The sequence below is a fragment of the Falco rusticolus genome, chromosome 1 (genome assembly GCF_015220075.1).
Source record: "Falco rusticolus isolate bFalRus1 chromosome 1, bFalRus1.pri, whole genome shotgun sequence".
NCBI lineage: Eukaryota > Metazoa > Chordata > Aves > Falconiformes > Falconidae > Falco > Falco rusticolus.
This window is the reverse complement of record NC_051187.1, coordinates 47,850,988-47,871,688: the sequence shown is the minus strand read 5'-3', so window position 1 is coordinate 47,871,688 and position 20,701 is coordinate 47,850,988. Positions and strand designations below refer to the sequence as shown.

The 20,701-nt window shown below is 45.3% G+C and overlaps 1 protein-coding gene across 5 annotated transcripts in view; it reads left to right on the top strand.

Moving 5' to 3' along the window:
- Positions 1 to 15,705: 15,705 nt before the first annotated feature.
- GRIA2 (glutamate ionotropic receptor AMPA type subunit 2) overlaps positions 15,706 to 20,701 on the top strand; it is a 96,543-nt gene continuing 91,547 nt past the window's right edge. For all 5 annotated transcript variants that reach the window (XR_005102747.1, XM_037377963.1, XM_037377957.1 and 2 more), the window contains exons 1-2: positions 15,706 to 16,186; positions 16,558 to 16,698. Coding sequence is in view for 4 of the 5 variants with exons in the window: in XM_037377963.1 (XP_037233860.1) it covers positions 16,099 to 16,186; positions 16,558 to 16,698 (229 nt within the window). In the remaining variant the exon portion in view is untranslated. The remainder of the gene's footprint in view (positions 16,187 to 16,557; positions 16,699 to 20,701) is intronic.

The following is a 20,701-nucleotide window of genomic DNA, read 5'->3' as shown; positions in this document are numbered from 1 at the left end:
CAGGGAGGTGAATTAATTAATTTCTTAACTGCATCCACACATTTAAGCTGTGTGGTAAGGAGGGATGTAGCTTGAAAAGTCCATCAGCTGTTATGCATTAACTCCCTCTCAGGGTGTTGGAAATGTGCTGTGTAGAGCAATCCGCATCTTACCTCCTCATGCGAGTTCAACTCACGTCTGACACCCGGGTTTAGGAGCAGCTCTGTAGTGGGTTTTAGCACCTCCTTTTTTTTTCAGTCTTGTGTTAATTGTAGCTGAGATGGTGTCTGTGAACAGTCTGTCATGAGCGAGGAAGGCAGTTGATTTCTGTAAGTGCAGCGTACAGAAGATTGACCGCTTGGAAACATTGCCAAGCAGCTTTCAGTCTTCAAAGTCTTCAAATTCATTTGGACGTGGCAGCAGGAAATTTGTGGGTAGAGGGAGGGTCTCCCCAGTGCCCTACGACCCATCAAAAGAGCCAGTAGTAGCTCTGCCTTTTGGGGTAGTTTCAGTGAGCGCGAGCGCAGGGGTCGATCCAGGTGTATAATCATTTGGAAGGAAATGCACTTCCAGGTAGTCTTTATTTGAAAATATTTCATTCTGAAGAGAGACGATAACTTATTTAAGCACTATGTCGTAGCTGTTGAGGCACTCTATTAAGAGACGTTATACTACAGTTGAGACCATTGGTCTCTTCTTTAATTAAAGCAGCTTACCGTTATGGTTATTGGATGACTCGTGCTGAGGATATTTATAGAATAGGTAGCAATAAATTATTTATTTCCAAGGGAGTGCAACCTGAATATATGCAATGTCAAGTGATTTTTCAGGCTATAGAGATAGCTTAGTGCTGAAATGAGTACAAATGCGGTGCGTAGCAGATAAGGGAATGATAGGACGCTGTTACTTAGTGCTTTGGTATGCTAATTCCAGGATTAGAGAAGATAATGTGGGAAGAAAAGGAAAGTCAGATACAGACAGATTGAATAATAGTTTTGTTTGTGCCTAAAATTTAATTTGTGTCTAACAGTTTAATTTCTTTGTATAGTAATAATGTAAGTTACCTTCTCTTTGTATGACCATAAAGAATTACTTTTAAAGAAAAGGAAAATTAAGCTCTGTGGTGCCAGAAATATACAGAAACCAGTTCTTTTCATACAAAGCTCTACCCTTGAAAAAACAAACAAAAACATACAGAAAACAAAATGCAGCTTTAAAGATATTAAATTCCCCCCATTCTGGGGTTGCCTATACCATTGTGTCAGACCAGGCCCGACCAGGCCGGGCTGCCGGCAAGGCTCCCTTGCATGTTGGCTTGCTGGGGGCAGTCACCCACCCCTGCCTGCCAGCACCTGCCCCTTCCCATCAGCGTGACAGTGCCAGCAGACAGTTAAAAGAAGGATTACACGGCTATTTTGAAATCTTTCTGAAAAACCCTTCGTTGCTATGAATATGTCTATACCACAGTCACTAAAATGTCTGCAGCTAATGCAGGTTTATCCAAATTAGCTTTAAGCTAGCTGACTTGGGGACGGCTGGCAATGTAGCCATGGCAACGGCGAGCTCCGGCTGGGAAGCCTACCTGCTGGCGTAGGAAATGGGAAAATATACTTTGGTGTTAACCCCCACAAAGCGGTACGCTGCCCTGCCTCTTACACTCGAACAGCTGGCGTGAAGTTGGCTCGTGTGGGCATTTGTCAGCCAGTGCCTGCGAAATGGGGCTGTGTCCGCTGCACTGTGTGCTAGAACTGCATTACTGCTTCCCAATGGTGACGTGAAAGATGCCAAAGTTGGCCCAAGAAAGATGTGAAATATTTTCTCCATGGGTCTCGATGGCATCCAGCATTTCTGCTGTATTTAGTTGTGTGTACTGACCAGAGGTTCGCTGGTAGTGCCAAAAATGCAGCTAATTTTCCAGAACCGATGCACGTGTAAAGGAGTGAATTGGATTTGCCCATCTGAGCACAAACAAGGTCATAAGACTATCCCTTTTACACTTAAAAGAGCTATTCTGTTTAAATTCCCTAATAGTGGATATTAGATCGTGACCTTTTAAATGAATAATGAGACTAAAAACCCTAGTGAAACTAATGAGTCTTAAGACCATAAAAGTCTTTTTTAGCTTCCACGTTGTCTGTGGAGGTCCACCCTGGGTTTGAGGGGCAGCAACTGCTTTCCCACGCAGTTTCTTCACATGTCTGTGCCCGCCGGGGGTCAGGAGGGCAGCATCGGCTGACGCCCGCTGACAGGGAAGGTTTTTGGAGGGCCTTCAAGCCGGTGGGTCAGCTCTCCTTTGGAGCATCAAGGTCAGTCCAAAGCCTGCCTGGCACCATTGGCTCTTGCAGAGAGACCCCAGGTACATTAAGCACATACCTTTTAGTACAAGAAAATGAACAGTCTTTCCCCTTACTGCCTGAAAGCATGATTCACAGTGACAGAAACCCACCGGCAAGGCGACGTGGGTGACCGAGTTTCTGTCCCACCAGGCAGTTGCTTAAGCAACGTGAGGTACTTTGAAAGGAAGCAGGATGAGGACTGTGGACTGGGTAACTCTTTTCCGCCTGATGAGTTCTTCAGGCTGTGGCAATAGATCGTGTGGGGGTTTTCATACATATCTGTGTATGTCTGTTTCTTTCTCTGAATATCCACAGTGGGAGTCATTTTTCACTTGAAGAAAACTGAAGAGATTTTTCGGCCCAAGAAACCCTCCAGATCAAGTCGTATCGTTGCCCCCTGCAAAAACCTTTCAACTCAGAAGAATCTTTCTCTAGCGCCACAAATAGCATGAAAAATCTCTGCTGAAACTGCAGCTGCTGCTGAGGAAAACCTGCGTGTAGGCAGTGCCTGTGCTTCCACCCGCGTTGGCTGTAGCATGTCGTGATCATCAACAGCACTGCTCAGCTTTCCCCTTCTGCGAAGCGCCCTGCAATACGCTCCAGCTGTCCCACCGTTCATGTCCGTGCAGCCAGAGTAGAGGTTGTGCCTGGGACTGATGGAGCTCATGAAGGCAAGCCAGTGCTGGTGTTCAGGAAGAGATGAACAACAATATATGAGAAAACCTGGGACTCCCTTGTTTCTCTAATCTTAGCATCATCTATGTTACTCCATTTCAGTTATGTCCCTTTAACGCAAAATATTATATTATTTGGATAAGACCTCATTACGTGCATCATGTTTTGGAATTAAGTGTATTGAATCATTAATTTCTCGTCAAAAGCAGAATACAAAAAAAAAAAAAAAAAAGTAGTCCATGTGATGTTTTTTTAAATGTTGATTTCCTCTATTAACCTTAAAACTTGCATTTGACCCAGAGGCTACGGAAATACATTTCTCAGTGTTTAATAAGCCTTACATTGTCATAACAGATTTATCAGTGTCTCAAGACAGGCTCGTTCTTTCAGATTAATTTGTTTGTTTCTTTGACTCCCAAAGGCCAGCTCATTGGAAAACATTAATTTGAAGACTGGCTGTTTCAAAGGCACAACACTGACAGGAACGGCCTGTAAAGACTAATGGGTTTGGCCAATACCACTCCAGCATCGTTTCTGCTTTTGACAAAGCCTGTCTTGCTACCTGCTCCTGCTTCTGACAAATCCTGTTTAGCCTCAGCCTACTGGAGGGTGTAAAATCTTCACAGGCTTTTGAAAATAGCTGTCTGATTGTGTCAGCTGCCGAGGCAGCTCTGCTTCCATTCCCCTTCTGGATGTGCTTCAGGCTATTACAGAAACAATCTTCTTTTTCCAAGCAAATACAAATGATATACAGCATCCACCATAAGCTATAATCTACTTCGTGGAATTAAACTTTAGTCTTTATGTATTAATTCTTCATATTTTCAAGCTGGTTGTCTCCCAGAGGTGAAAACTTTGGAAATAAATAAATTTCTTAAATGAAAAACGAAATGTGCATGACAGCAGAGGAGGATTGCATTGGTCCTGCTTGTTTTCTCTGGACTTAAAGCCCTTTTCTTGCTGTGGTGCAAAGCCCAGAAGGCTTCAGAGGATGCGCTGCTGCTGAAGCCCTTGTGGGTGCCCGCGAGGCGTGGGCAGGGGGCTGACCCCCTCCCTGCACCGGCCCTGCCCTGGGAGCTGCACGCGATGCAAACCGGCCAAAGGGACACGCAGTGAGGTTTCCTGAGCCCTGTGCCCTTGCAGTGGTGTCTTCATCACATTCTCCACCTGATGAGTTTTCTTGCAGCAGAGAGGCACTTGATTTAGAAAAACAATGACGATGACGCCATAGTAATATTCCCAGACACGGCAGTTTCATGGGAGTATTTTACGCCGCTGCTGTAGACTACTGAATATTGTGAATTTTAGCACGGGAGTTTTTAAACAGGAAATGCATATCCAAGTTGGCAGGACTTTATTATCTGTTACCCGTAAGTGTGGCTTTATTGCTTTATTTATCATATGCTTCCATATTGTTCCCATTTCAGGAACAGCATTTTAAATCAGGAATTTTTCTAAGCATATGAATTATTAAAGCATATTGTGGTTTACCCTATTTTTTCCCACAGGAATATAAGAAAGAGATAGTGTATTTCACATTACAGTGTTCTTGCAGCAAGTTTACTAATCTCTGTGAAAAAAAGTCTTGATGAAATTAAATAGGTGGAAAAAAATTTCATGGAGTGTGCAAATGAAACAGCCAGGAATAAATCCATTTATGCAAGACTCATGCTGAGAGTCTGATGAGCTTTGACAATTGGAATAAATTATTTTGGCTGAGAGGAGATTCCAGCCTTAAAAGGCAGGACAACACTGATTCTTTTGACAGTTTCACTTCTCAGCTGAGAAGGAAAATAGAGCTTTGTAGAAAAGACCAGGTAGTCCTGTCCACCCCCACCCCACAGCTGCACCTGACCAGCATGCTGTCCTGTGGTGTGGTCTTTCTGCCAGTTCGTGCTGCAAGAATTCAATCGATGAAATTATCTTTTCTCCGCCCAAGCAGCAGCAGGGCTGCTGTGAGCTGAGTGGCACGTGACGGGACTGAAGGCATGGCTCTGTGTGCAGCCTGTTTGAGCACCGTACACGGCTGACGGTCCGTGGCTAAACACGATATCCAGTAACTACAGCGATCCAGGCGCCCCTTCCCAAGCCTCCCGTGCCAGTCTGGCAGGCGAGTCCCTCTGTTTCCTTCTGTTCCCCTACATCAAAGGGCAGACAATGACAAGGTGCCTTCTGTTGCACCGAGGGCCTGCTGTTCAGGTTGGGCATGGCTGGGACAAAAAATAATCGGTTGCTATATGTTGCACGCTGCCTTAAGGCACTACTGTAATGCACGCAAATAATAATAAAAATTATTTCACTCATTATTAATACTGTATTCAATAGTATATGGTAGTGCGATCTATATTTGCCTTCTCCCAGTCTTAACATTTCTGGAAGTAGTCTGGCTCTGATTTCAAGGGCCTGATATTCCCCCTCATTTACGTTGGCTTTACACTGTGCTTCTTTCTGATTTACTCTCAGAGGAGGATCAAACCCACTGCGTGTACACATACTTTCCTTTAATATTACTCCTTTCTGATCTCTCAAAAGGATTCTTAAAAAATAACCTCACAGTTCCTCAGATCCAAATTCCACAAAATAATCTGCAGAATAACAAAGGAAGAAGTTGTATCTTTTGAAACGGTACATTTATTGATCTATAATTTAATGTACATACGCATAAATATCCATATTTAATATGATGGCATTCTAATGACTAAGTCTTCATAAGAACAGCTTGTCAGGATTTAATAACACTGTTTTCCCCTTCCATTATTTTTATTTTATTTGGCCGGTATTTTCCAAGTACATCCATATCATACAATGCATTTTTCCAGTTCCCTGTAAAATAAATCATCCCCTGCCATGGCACAGAGTGAGCTATGTGGGCTTTGGGGTATTAAATCCCATACTGTAGTACGGAGTAACTCCTTCGATTGCAAGTTGAGGACAAGTGTTGTCACACGCAATGTAATGGATAAGTATTTTTTGTGATTACTTGGTAACCAGTATTTTACTAGATTGTTAGTACTAGTCATGCTATACAGTAATTAATGAAATAGATTAAGCCGTTTGCTAGTAAATAAATTAATAGAAGGGATAGTAAAATATATGGATATTTCCTGGGGTTTGTTAGCTAAATCCTTGAGCTGGGAAGCTTGCACTAGGTGGTACAGTCTCTCCTTTATGGGACGATAGCCCACCAGCAGCGCAGATGTAACCACTTGGGCACTGGTTTATATACAGGAGTTAACAGTGAATGCCAGGCACCCGTCTGACCCAGGTCTGCTTACTGCCTTCTCTGGGATGGAGTGGAAGCACAGCACTGCCCTTCTCAGAAAGCAGGGGTTTCTCATGGTTGACATCCAAAACCACAAGATTGTGGGAGCCCATGAGGAGTGGTGTTTTCAATCCATTTAACTTCACTGTCACTTCATGGGATATTACTGTAATTGATTATCCAAACGTGCCACACAATCGTTTGTCAATAACTCCAAATTGTCTGTTCATTTAATGAGGCACTGTATTGAGATTAGTTATAATTAATAAAATCATAAAATAATCAGATGACGAATGGAGAAAATGCCACTCCACAGCATAGCATTTATACTACAGGCTCTTTTTTATGTGCAGTAGCTGCAATGGCTGCAGAGAAGTCAAATTGCATTCTGCTATCTTGTTCAGCAGTAGCGCTCAGAGCGGTGGCGAGAGCTGTGATTTTCCCTAACTGCCTCAAATAACTGAATTCTTTTTGCTGTAAAGAAAATCTGAACTATTGCTGCTATTCTGGTATGAAAACATGAGTAAGAACCGGATGATTCTGGATACACATTTGAGGCGAGAAGTTTCTCATCTCTTTATATTTCCCCTGCTTTTTCTAAAGGAGGCCTTTTGTGTTTTGGGTAAGCTCATTTCATTGCCTTTAACATTTATTTCTCCAGCTGACCATTCTCTAAAACAAAGGTCTGATTTTGTTAGTACTACTAAAACGACAGGGACACCAGCAGAACAGAGGCAAATTCCGAGAGGGTTCGCCTCCAGAAAATGCATCTCAGTACTCATAGTTACTTCAGATTGCATCAGTGAAGACTTTTTATAGCTTTAGTCATAGGAAGTAAGTTCATTGGATCATATTAGCAGGTCTGTTTGATTTAACAGAAAGGCATAAACACTGTATTCACAGTAGCTACGGCTGGTACGGACAGGCTGGGTACAACCAGGAGTTGGGGAAGAGGAGGGATCCCTGTAGGAGTGCACCTCCTGTTGGCCCATGTATCCCCAAGCTGTGGCGTAAATCCTGACTCTGTCTGTAGGCTGCTTTCCTTTGTAGCTGGTTTAAAGTCAGGACGGTGATGCTTTGAAGTCCAAAGTTAGGCGGCTGTTGTACTATCATCTTTGAGCTGCCCTTGAAGCACCGTCAGCTTGTCTTTCTTTTCCAGCCCCTGCTGCATTCCTAGCGCCAGGCACGCTGACCTGTACTGAAAGGAAACCGTAAAGTTAAAATTGTTCAGAACCCAGCTGCCTTGCACATCGTCTCTGTGCGTACACCTTATTACTGCAACGCAATTAGCAAGGAATAATATAGGCAAGTGTCAGGTTAAATGATGACTACATAGACTCTAATAATGGCTAGCAGTTAATCTGTATAACTTTCCATTGTAACACAAATGAAGTTTCAGTAAAGACAAGCAGCTTCGTCTAGGTTGTCCTTGATGCCACAGATATTACAATCAGAAATTTTTAGGCTATAAGCTCTGCTATTATACCCTATATTTAAAGCAATTATGCAGTTAGAAGAACATTATTTTCTGTGCATTTACTATGATGTAGATGTATTTCTAGTCCAAAGTATGTAATTAGGCACCTCATAAGAATTGTTTATTTTTTCTTACATTTCTGGTTTGGTTTTTCTCCTTCTGTAAAAGCTTGTCATTAACACCACACTATCACAATTAAACTCTGGAAAGATGTGCCGATGCAGAGGTGAAAGTAAAAATATCTCTTATCTGTGCTGTGAACTAGTTCTGGGACTGAACCACCAAAGTGGTTTTTCAGAACTAAAAATAAACTTCTGTTGAGCACGACGCTGTACATTCCCATGATAACTCGAGTGAGCTGTTTCTTGACAAGATGATTTTCTCAAGATAAAAACTATTGATACCAAGGAAGTAAACAGTGAACCCAAAAGATACTTCTGTTGCTGAAAGATCATAATGATAAGGATGAGAGAGCTGGTGTTTCAAATCACAACAGTCCTTTTAATCTTATATCTTATTTTTTATCTGATTTTTCAAAGAATAGTGTGAAACGCCTGAAGTGGGTAATTGAACAAAACAAAACAAAAACTGTATCTTTTGGATATTTCCTGAAGAAAGGAATTATTATCTTGTTTCATGCAATTCTATCTGTTCCTCCAACTTACTTTATTTTTAACGTTGCTAAGTGCTTCAGCTGCACATTATAACTTCTACAACAGCTTAATATGTCACTTATTCATGTTGTAAAATACATTATTTTAACATTTCATCAAGTGTTTTTATATGATTGATATATTTTTTCTATTATTTTTGATTAAAAACATAACAGGGAACATTGGACTGATCAGTGTTTAATCTCTTATGCTGAAATTTCCCTTTATTTTCCTAGTGACAAAAGCCTTGACCAAATTATAAAACTATAAAAGCGATCTAAATAAAATGCACTGTAATAACACAGCCATTTTTGAAACCAAACCTGTTGTAAAAAGAAAGGTTGGTTTGATTTTTTCTTTTTACTTCAAAAAATATTTTTTTTAAAAAAAAGAATAAAATACGCAGCTTTACACAATTTGCTTATAAATGGTCTCTGTTACATGTGGACACATGAAACCAGGTTAGACTGCCAGGTCAGTGTGGAGCAGTTATGGCTGTGACCAGTGGTACTGGTATAAATGGAAACGGATGCCCAGGTACCTTCTGCCACTTCTGTAAGACCCTTACCAAAGCGGAAAAATGGAGGTTTCTGTTACTCCCTTGGTGACCATGGTGAATTTTGTTGTACTTTGCTGTGGGGGGAGCAGAAAAGCAGTCTGTTACCGTCGTATATCTTGCTGTGTTAACAGCCACCCGAATTGCCTGCGCTGTACTGGGCAGCCTGGAGGTGGGCAGCCCAGCGCCCAGGGACAGAGGTGGCACGGTGCCCTAGCCCCCTCCCCTGGGTTGGCACCTGAGCTGTTGGCCTCCAGGCCAAAAGCAGGGCTAACGCCAGCATGGCCACTGCAGCTCTCCTGCTCCTTCCGAGGGCTCTGGGCCTCGAAGCCTTGTGCAACCACAACAATGAGAGCGCACAGACGCTGTTCCAGACAAGAAGTTAAGCAGGAGAGATTCACTCCTTCACTGTGGAACATTATGAGAAGCAGTCTTACTTAGATTAAGGATTTTAACGTAAAAAGTTAGGGGTTCATTAGTTCTGCTGCGGTGGAAAGCACCTTTGCAAAGCTTCTGTGAATGCTATCCCGAATCCCGTGCGAGGTCATGGGATTAATAATGAATTACAGTGTTGACGAGCAGGGCAGCACTGCTGCCAGGACTTCCATTCTCTACAGAAGTTCACTGTTCATGAGCTAATTTTACCTTGTCAGGTTACAAAAAGAAGTCAAGTCTCTGAAGTTTTTTGACCTATTCAAGATTCGCAACAGGTTCAAACTTGGAAAAGATCAGCTGATCTCTCCCGGTTCCTAAGGCAGGTGGGGTAAGCATATATTTTATGGCTAGTTTTTTATGAATGAAACATTAAATTGAGAACGTGCCTGCTCTGTGCTGAGGATGATCATTACACGGTCCATTTCCCACAGGCTGGTATTTGTCCAGTATCCTTGTTCAAAATCCTACCACCGCACGCTCGCGGTGGGGACAGAAACAACCTCCTACAATATCCACAGTCAAGCACAGCCATAAGGAGTGTTTGAGCAGGCATATACACAGGTTTTATGATCACAGGCACATACCGGCCTTGGGTTTCAACCTGTCCGTAACCTGTGGATCCGGAGCTGCTCCTCGGTGTCATCACTTGGGATTCTGAAGATGCGAGATCCCCGCGTGGTGCTGCGATTGCTGAGGGAGAAAACACCTAGCTTTCAGGAAATTGCTTCTGTTGTACAGAAAAAAGGTCCAAGTCACAAGTGAGTAGAAATCAGAAAATGAGTAACAACAAAAGTGTATCCCAGATATGTCAACAAAGAGCAGATGACAACATTCTTGTCAGCTTGTATTTGCCTTTTAACACTTTCACGTGTTGTTTAGGAATGCAGGGAACTGAGGTGGAGAGGTGATTTGACAAGTACTGGTGCTTTGACAAGTATCATACCTCGGCAGAATACAGTCCACCAGTATATGAAATCTGATGTCTTCATCATCTCCAAAGGGCTTTTCGTTATGAATAAGTAATACATTTCTCACAGGTGACAGAAAAGATTGCAAGGCGAAAGAGGAATTTCAATGATTAAGAACTGACCTGAAAAATGGGCGTAGGGTTCGTATTTCAAACACAGACGCTGGCATGGAAAGAGGAATAAGAACATGATGGGAATAAAAAACAGCGCTGGAGTCAAGGCTGGCATTGCTTGTGGAACAGATGGGAGAGGTGGCAGATGAAAAGATAGAGGATCAAGGCTGCTGTTGCAGTCTAAAGCAAAAATCTCGACACATTCGAATTAGCTGTGCTCTGCAGGGGGAATGGGGATGGTAAAATCAAAATAACAGGAGAGAAAATAAGATTCTGATGGCGATACTTTGGAAAACCAGATGGAAATCAGGCAAGGAAGGAGACAGCAAGGAAGAAGAGAGGTAGTAGTTAGGCAGGAAAAACTTGGGACACGGATAAGAAATGTATTCCTTGGGACTGAGGCAAAGCAATGGAAGTTTTTTGTACTGCTGGAAAGAAAGGGAACATGTTGTCAGACAAGAATCATGGATTTACATGCATAGTCTAATTTGAAAGTGTTCCTTTCATCTTTTTCCTGGAGCCTTAATAATGTAATTTGCTATAATCTCAGTAGAAAGATACTGAACTAATCTATAGCAGATTTTCCACACACACAGACAGTTCAGCATACAACTACATGATTTTATCAGCAAAATAAATATAAGGTCTCTTGCAAATAGCAAGAATGCAAGTAGCTTAGATAAATAAAGTAAATCCCAGTTCGCTATAAATTTCTCACGATGGTTAGCTAAACTAGTAACACACTTCACTGTCACAGCTACTCTGCAACAAAGGGAACTTAAAGTTGTATGATTATCACCAATTATTTCCCATTAGTTATACCACAGGGTAGTGATGTTGCTTTTTTCACCATCAGAATCACATAAAAGAAGGTGGCATAAGCTATTCCTTAGCGTGTGTCATCCCTGGGTATATGTGCTGTTAAAGGGAACAGTACGTGTTTGCTAATCAGAAGAGGAAGCAGAGCGAGCATGAGAGATCAGAGTGTACTTTTTATTTTTAAAAAGACTCTTAAGATCCAGAATGAACATATGGGACTAAACAATTTAAGAAAGATATGGAACTCGAAACTTTCATTTGTATTTTTTCTTTATTTACATTTATTGGTGTTGTCAAAATTTCTGCAGATTTCAAAAATCCAAAGACAACAATCTTTTTTGAAGGAAAGAATTTATTGATAGGACATAGAATGACAGGATTCATACACTGGTACAGCATTTTTGCATCCTACAAAATCTGCATATTTTAAGCTCTTTTTTGAATGAGAAAAAATAATGAAAATAATTCTGAATATACAAAAGCCAAATATTGATGGCATCTAAGGCCAGAAGGGACCACTATAACAATTCAGTCTGAGCTTCTGCCAAGGGCCTTCTTAGAATTTAACTTTTTAACAAGGACTTCTAGAAAAGAATCTGATTTTAACTGAGCATTCTCCGGGGTTGAGGAATTCATCCCAATGCTCAGCACGTGATTCCCATGGCCAATGACACATTACTAAACCAGCAAAACAAGAAATAAACTCCATTTGTAATCTGAAGTTGATTAATAACAGCATTCAAATACAGAGTTTTTTATTGCATCCATCTCCTCAAATGCTTTATGTTATCAGCGTTACTTTCTTGAAGCATGTACTCCATGCCATCTAGTCATTCCAAACTACCTTTTTGGTAAGTATATGCAGTGGTTTCCAGTCCTTCAGTCATTTCCAAGTTTCTTCCCACGTCTCCTGTGCATCTGCTAAAGACATACAAACATTTAGATGAACTACAGTCACTGCCTCAACCAGCATTGTGCCAAGATGAATTGCTAAGGCAATGTATTCCTGATAAACTCACATTTATTTCTGATTAGCACATACATATCCCTTTTTAGTTTCCTCACCAACTTCTACCTTATGTTCAGAATATCGTCCGTTAGAACCTATTAAATAAAATACAGCTCTGATTGAATCCTGCATTCTTTGCAATAAGTAGCAAATCTCTCCTGTACTTCTATGGGATCAGGATTAAGCACTTAGCCTTTTTAGGGGTTTGACATCTTATTATTTGATATCTGGCCTTCTGTCATCTGTCACTGCTTTTACTGTTATTGCACTGCTACACTCCTATCAACAAGTGATTGATGCTTATTATTAACGGTCCCCCTGTTGATGCTTTGTTTGGATTCTGAACTAATGCATTTTTGTCTGAGTTTTTATCATGGATTTAGAAGAATGCATATAGGAATGTAATCTTCTGTTTTAAAGACTACAATCCTTACTTACCTCTTTCTAGATTCTTTTCCTTTCCTTATGCAAAAGTATTGAATGTGATTCCCAGTAATGTAGCCTGATTTTTTTATGCACAGTTTAATGAGTATGTCTATTCTTAGTACACGGTCATAAATTACTATCACCTATAAATTTTTTTCCTCCTTTGCCTGCTTGCACCTTTTCCATTAGCATAGGACTGTTATAAAACATAGAGAGTTGAAGAAGGCCTTATTTTATTATCAGCATTTTCCTTGTTATTAAATTCTGATTAAACTGTTTTCTTGCTGATTGACTACCCAATGCTGTCTTTTTGTAGTTACTCATCTCAATTGAAACATTTTGTTTTTCTCTGGCACACCAACAGCAGAATATGGCCATATCATTTGACATTTCTTCAACGTGTGCTGACATGGTGATATAAATCTGGAAGATTACATGCACATACATACATAGACATGTTGTACACGATGTGTACATATACATACTTGCAATTCTGTAATGGAAAAATATGCATTAGAAAATCAACAGCTGAGGTGGTATTAGCTGTGATTGCCACGGCAGTTAACTCAGCACAAATAGTCTGTACAAAACCCCCAGCTGTAATTGGTTATTAACTGTTTACTCAGATCACTTTTATTTTACCTACCTGCTATGCTATGTTCTATAGGTCTTTAACTTGAAAGGTGTGGCAAGGACACCATCACGACAGAAACTGGGTTCAGGACCATCTATAAACTGTTTGACTTGGGTAAGGTTGCTAAGGTTGCTCGTTGTGTAGTGCCCACTACCTTGGGATCCAAATTTAGTTTAGCATTTACCAACGGTTTAGTATAAAATATAAAATAACATTTTCCTATCTAAGCAGATAAAATGTGCATCACCATGAATTATTCTTGCTGTATCTGGGAAAGGTCTTGATGTGCATGTGGAATAGCACTGCTTTCTAAGACACAGCCCCACGCCCCCAAATGAAACCAAATACATACACACACAGAGAGTTTAGAGATCTAAATCCTCCCCAGAACTGTGAAGACAATTAGTTCAAAAAATGGGATTCATCTAGATTTCACTTTTATATTTTCCATCATCTTAATCACACACAGAGAGTTTAGACATCTAAATCCTTTCCAGAACTGTGAAGACAATTAGTCCAAAAAGTGGGATTCATCTAGATTTCATATTTATATTTTCCATCATCTTAATCCTTTTTATATTTTAGCTTGTTATGCAGCTGTCATGTAGATTGGCAAACAGGATTTTTTCATTTATTATAAAATATTAAAGTACAATCTGGAAACTGAGATCTTTGCTGCATTTTAACCATGTTTTATATACAGAAGGGGATTCTTTAGACCTGGGTGTAATGTATGTTTCTGATTGAGCTGTACTCTTGTTAAAGGTTGACAATATTGCATTGAAGTATTTATTAGAAGTAAATAATGGTACGTCTCATTATCAAGGGCACAGTGAGGGGTAGCTGAACGCAAGCTTTCCTCTGATATCTTAATCTATCGATTGCCACAATGACACCGTTTGCCTCTTTCATGGAATTCAGCAGTAGGTCTTACCATGGAGCACAAAACCTGACTACCAGGAGGGACCAGGCTGGGGGGAGAGTGCAAGGACGGGCTGTAGTAACTCTGCCATTCCACCCAGATGACACCATAGGGTCTATAAGCTCATGATGCTGAAGCTCACTCTCTTTTAGAGGCTCATCTCTTTTGTGGTGAGGGAGAGAGAAAATGAAACAAATACAGGCAGAAACTAGTACAGAATTTCCTGGTGAAATGACTGAAAGGAAACTAAACTTGTCATGAAATAGTGATGGTAAAAGGCTTCAAAAACTAAACTTGTCATGAAAAAACAGTGATGGGTAAAGGGCCTCAAAGTGCCTACTTCTATGTGTTCAGGATTTGTACTTATATTGACATCTGGGCATCTGAAGCTTCAAGGTCCTTCTTTGTATCTGGAAGGAGAAACAAGAGAATGTAATAATTAAAAAGGAAATGCAATGCAAGATCAGTATCCTTTCCTACATGGATATTCCTCATCTTTAGTAAAAAAAATTAAAAAATTAAAAAAACCCATATGCCAGCAAATGATCATTTAATAGCAAATTCATTGTCACAGTCACAGCATCGCTGCACTGCCTGTTCTTCTGTAAGATACGTGCGTGTGTCTGTGTGTATCCCTGTGTGTGTGTGTGTGTGTGGTGCATAGCAACAGACTTTGTGCCAAACTGAAAAATGTTAAATTTAGCTTGCAGTAATAATATGTCTAGCTAATATAGCTGGAACCCATCTTGGAAAAAAAATCTCTGTTGTACATGAAAATGAATTATCCGAACAGCTTTAAATCTTCATATATATGAACTTTTCTGGTTTGGGTAGAGCAGTAAAAAATAAGCTTTTCAGTTGTACCTGGAAGGTGGCTACATTCGAATATCAGCTGGGTAATGACTAGCGAAAAAAATAAAGAAAAAGCTCCCAACAAATCGAAGGGTTCTGGGCTTTGGTGGGGTTTTGATTTTGCATTTCAGTTTTCCAGCTGAGCTAAGACCCCGGCTGTCGGAGAGGGGAATCGCCATGTGGTTGATTCCTGTCTCCGAACCTGCCCGGGGAAGGCAGCGCCGGCGGGGGGCTGCCCGCGGGCAGCGCCCCCCGCCGGGGCGGTCGGGCCGAGGTGCCGGGCTTTGGGTACGCTCCGTCGGGGGGGCAGGCGGTGGGAACACACCCCCCGCCCGGGGCCGCGGGGTCGGGACAACTGGGACCCGGCCTGGGGGGGCGGGGGGCGCCGCCGCGGGCACCGGCCCGGACCCCCGCCCCCGCCCCCGCCCCCGCCCCCGCCCCCGCCGCGGCGCCTCTGTCCGCGGTGCTGAAGGTTGGCGGCGGGGCCCGCGCGCGGAGGGGCGGGGCGCGGCGGCCGAGGGGGCGGGAGGGGCGCGCTCCCGCCGGGCTCGCCGCTCGCGCAGGCGCGCCGCCGCCTCGCCGGGTGCGCCGCCCGCCCGTTGGGTGCGAGGGAGCGCGGGCGAGCGCGTGTGAGGGCAGGGCCGGGCGGCGGGCGCGCTCAGGCAGCGGGAGCACAGCGGCGCCGCCGCCAACGGCACGCGGCCACCCCCCCCCCCCCCCCCCCCCTTTCCCCAGCCGCTTATTTCCGGGGCCGGGACGCGGACCGGCGGCAGCGGGCACCGTGGGCAACGGCTTCTCCTGCGCCTGCCGCGGGGCTACCGCGGGGCTACCGCCCGCCCGTCCCTGCCGTGGCCGGCGCGCCCGGCCGCCGCTCGCCCCCCGCACGGGATCTAATTCGCTGACGAGCGCGCTCCGCGGAGGAGGACGAGGAAGAAGAAAGGGCTGTTTCCGTGGCTTTGTGGATGCTCTACTTTTCCTGGAAATGCAAAAGATTATGCATATTTCTGTCTTCCTGGCTCCTGTGTTGTGGGGACTGATCTGGGGGGTCAATTCTAACAGCATCCAGATCGGTAGGTGCCGGCATGCCGGGGGACCGCGCTCTCGTCCCGACGGACCTCCCGCTCCCTCACCCCCGCCGGTGTCACTCAGGCATTCCTGCCGTGTCGCCGCACGCCGGGCCCCACCGCGGTACCCGCCCGGCGCCCGGGGGTGCCTCCCCCGGCCCCTCGCCCTCCCCGAACCGCGCCCCCGGGGCTCCGCCGCGGCGGCCGGGCACGGGACGGACCCGCAGCCGGCGCCGCTCCGGCAGGCTGCCCGAGCCGGCGGGGCGTACCGGCACCGCCGGGCCCGGCGGCGGGAGGGGACGCGGCCGCGGTGCTGCCCTGCCGGTGCCCCCGCCCGCCTGATGCGAGTGCGTGTGTGTGTGCGTGTGTCCCTGCAGGGGGGCTGTTCCCGAGGGGCGCCGATCAGGAGTACAGCGCGTTCCGGGTGGGGATGGTGCAGTTTTCCACCTCCGAGTTCAGGCTGACCCCCCACATCGACAACCTGGAGGTGGCCAACAGCTTCGCCGTCACCAACGCCTGTGAGTAACGGGCGCTGCGCACGGCGCGCGCTGCCCGCCAGCCTGCCGTGGCGGCGGGGGCGGGGCGGCTGCGCGCGGCGGGGGCGGGGGTGCGCGCGGGGGCGGGTGTGGTGGGGGCGGGGGCGCCGCCCGCGGGCAGGTGCGGGAACGCCGGGAGCGGGGCGCGGGGCTCTGCGCGCGCCTCCGCCGCCTGCGCGGGGTGTGAAATGGTTCCTGCCGCCCCCGCCCGGCGGCTCCCCGCGCCTTACGTAAGGCTGCGCGGCCGCTCGCAGCGCCCCCGGGCTCCGCCGCGGCTGCGGAGCCTTCCCGTTAGCCGGCGCGGGCAGGGCCGCGGCCCCCTCCCGCCGCCGAGTCGAGGGGGCGCGGGGCGGCCGGCCGCGGGGCCGTCTGCCGTGTCACGCCGCGCGGTGCCGCGGGCTCCGCCTCGCCGCCCCGGGAGCTCCGCGCACCGCGGGTTGGGGGGCGGCCCCGCGGCCGGCTCGCTCGCCCCCCGCTCCGTCCCGCCCGCTCTGCCCTGGAGCCGCCGAGGCCGGGCCCGGCCGCACGCGTGCCGCGGGGCACATGCGCCGCTCGGGAGGCGGTGGGGCCGGTGCGGTGTCCGAGCGCGAAGGCAGCAGCCCTGGGCGCGGGGTCCCGCAGGGACGTGCGCTTCTGCGGGCCGCTCGGGGCCTGCCCCCCGCAGCCGCCCGGCGGGGCCTGGCGTGGTGCGGTGCGGGGCTGCGGGCCCGTGTCGGCAGTGAGGGCTGCGAGCGTGCGGCCGGCGTGTCAGGACGGCGGGGCTGTGCGCCCCTGTGCGCCCCTGTGCGCCCCTGTGCCGGGCTGCCCGCTCCCGCTGGCCTGCGGCTCACCGGCTGCCCGGTGCCGGCTCCCCCCAGGCAGCGCCCCAGCCCGCCAAGGGACCAGATGTGAGGGACGCTGAGTCTGGAAACTGGCTGCCAGGGAGAGCAATTTACTCCCAGTAGGCGATATTTTTTCTTTTTTTTATTATTTTTTTATCTTTTCCTTCCCCGATTTAGCTCCGCCGTGGTAGGTGTGGTGGTGCTGAAGAGGGGCATCTCGGCAAAGGTGTTGGGATAGGTGGGGCAAGAGCTCGACCCAAGGAGCTTTCAGTGGCGTGTATGAGGATAGGAAGGTATAGCATACATAGCTGAAGTCAAGAAAGGTCAGCGCACGTAATCGGCCACAGTACGCTTTGCTAATCTTTGCGAGCTGCTTGGAGGAGTTCTTGCTCTCTTAGGCAAGGAGGGTTTGCAGCAACCAGAACTGCATGTGGTTAGTATTTGCAGTATATGTTGCTGGGACTGTTGGTAAAGTAAGGGGCTGTGTAGCAGTCTAGATGGCATTCCACAAAGATGTGGTGGGTCTTTCTGTTTTTCTCAGTTCTGTGAAGTCAATGAAATCCTGAAAATAATTTATGTAAAATGCCAGATATTTTTTTTTTCCTATTATTACTGGAGCCAGGTATAGACACTTGGTCTTTGCAAAAGTAAAGGATAGATACCTTTCTCGAACTGCATCAGGTTGTTTATCAGTTTGTGTGCATGCATAGCCTTGTTTTTGAGCTTAGCCATCTTGGAAAACTCTTATAATACTGAGATGACATGTGTAGGCTGTAGACTGCAGTGAGGGACTTCGAGACTTCCAGCGGAAGGGAGATGCTATCCACATTTTGGGCTTCCCTTTGTCTGAACGTTGTCTAAGGCTTCAATTTTCAAGTAGTTTGAAGAGCACCAAATTAAGATGTGAACGTGTACTTGCCTTTTCGCCACCTCAGTCACCGCTGCTGGTTTTAGTCCCATTATCTTGTCAATTGGATTTAACTGACTGGTGGAGCATGTGCTCAAAATATGTATAGTGTCTCCGATTGTCTTCCAAGAAAGGTTTGGTTGAAGAACAATGAGTTCTGAAGGCTAATAGTTGCCATATAAGAAGCAGAATTTAGCAGTTGATCACAGAGCAGTGCATGCACAAATGGGTAAGGAGGATCCTTCTGGGTTTTGTCTCTGCTTCTCTTTTGAAATATTGAAAAACCTGCAGGTTGTGTTTTTTGGTTTGGTTTGGGTTTTTTTCCAGATTAGGGCACAAAGAACCTGTGTTCAAACCCATCACTATCAACAGTTAAAACAGTGCAGGTGTAAAAGAAGGTCACAGAAATATAGGATAATACAGAACTGAAAATGCTTCAGTATTTACCCCGGTATTTCAATCCAGCAAGGCGATTTTTCTTCACTTAAGTGTAGTGGTAGTCTTGTACCATAATAGCAGTAATGATGTTCTGCCCTAAGAATAACAAATACATTTTCTACAATTGACAATTTGACAATCAAAATACTTCAGCTTTTGATTTATAAACCCCAACCCAGCTCAGCCTCAGGCTGCAGAAACTGGGCAATGGTGTGGCAGAGGCGGTGCACAGCCGTACCCCTGCATTCCCCCGGCGCTCCGCCGCCCTGCTATGGCTGTGCCTGTCTCCCTTCTGCCGCTTGTGACCCAAAGGGGAACTGGGCCTGCGATTCCCTCGGCTTTAAAGCCAACCAAGCAAAAATCCCACTGTAAACCTGTTTAAAGGAATCTTCAAACTTAGTGTCAGCACTTGCTCAGAGTCTGTTAATGGAGCAGGCAGTTTTGAGACGAGTGAGTTTTATTGCTGGTACTACTTTTAAATTGGGTTCCTAATATCCAGAAAAGAGGAGATGGTGGTCATGTAGCCTTGAGGGAAGTTTGAAACGGTAAGAGTACTCAGTCATTTAAAGGTGACCAGAAGATATGCGTAGCAGAGGTGGAATGGACACTCTGAGTAGGTAGCCTTAGCTCACATCCGTAAGAAATAGTCGCTTTAGGTTGTTGGACTGTTGCGAGTCTTGTGCAGGGCTGTGTTGACAGGCCATTGGGAGTAGCCGTTGGAATCTAATTGCAGTTTGACACCTTGCGAGTGTCACTAGGAGGCTTAATGGTTTTGACTGAGAGATGGTGCAGTCTTTCTTCAGACTGATGTCACAACGAAGAGAAATGTTCACTGTTATGATGATTACTGTGACGCCATTCAAGAGAAATAGGCTAGGCTTAGCCCTTTTTGAGACTTCAGGGTGATTTGGAGGATTACAGTCTAGGTGGTAAAGGCAAATGCTAAGAAAGCAGTTCACACTAACAGAACCTCTTTGGCTTTTAGCAGCTGGAGCAAAGATACAGGTACTGCGAGTAATTCATAGGGTGGAACTGGAAGGTATCCAAACCATTGGACTTTCTTGTCCATCAGCACAGTGTAATTTGGCCTAGTCTGATTGGAGGAGTGCTGACCATCAGTGACATCAGATCTTTAAAAAATGGTTAATTCTGTCAAAACACAAAAAGAGGAAACTGGTGAAGATGAAATCCTTTCCTCTTAAATTCCCCAACCCAAACAGGGACAGTTGTGTTATGTACACACACATTTTTGCACTGAAAGGCTGTTCGAGTCACCTGAAGAGACATTTCCTATGGAGTACTATAAAACTTTCCTAACCGTAACAAGTTTTTTCGTGTAGTAGTTTTAGCACAGAGGTAATTATGCACAATCTTGGACGTTTAATCCTGCTGGCTCAAGAGTCAGTGTTGAGCTTTTCTATTTTAAATAGTCTTACAGCTCTGCAGGGATCACTGCACCATGACATTATGACAAGGGGATGCTGATTCATGCATAAACCTTAGATCTTTTCATTATATCTTCAACCAGCAGCTTTGAAAACCTGTGAATTTCTAGCATGTTGCAATTTGGGAGTCATGGCAAAGGTTTTCCCAGCCATTTTGGAATAGAATGCTGTAGATTGCATGCTTAAAGAAATACCAATCAGTCTACTGTTGGCAGAATGATTAAAGAAAAGGCAAACCCCCCCATATATTGTAGTGGTAACAATGGGAGAAATTTAGATGTGTTTATTTGAATTAAAATTACCGTGGACCAAGCTTGAATATATTTCACAATAAATTATTAGAGCTGATTTTAAAGGAGGTATTTATTAAATAC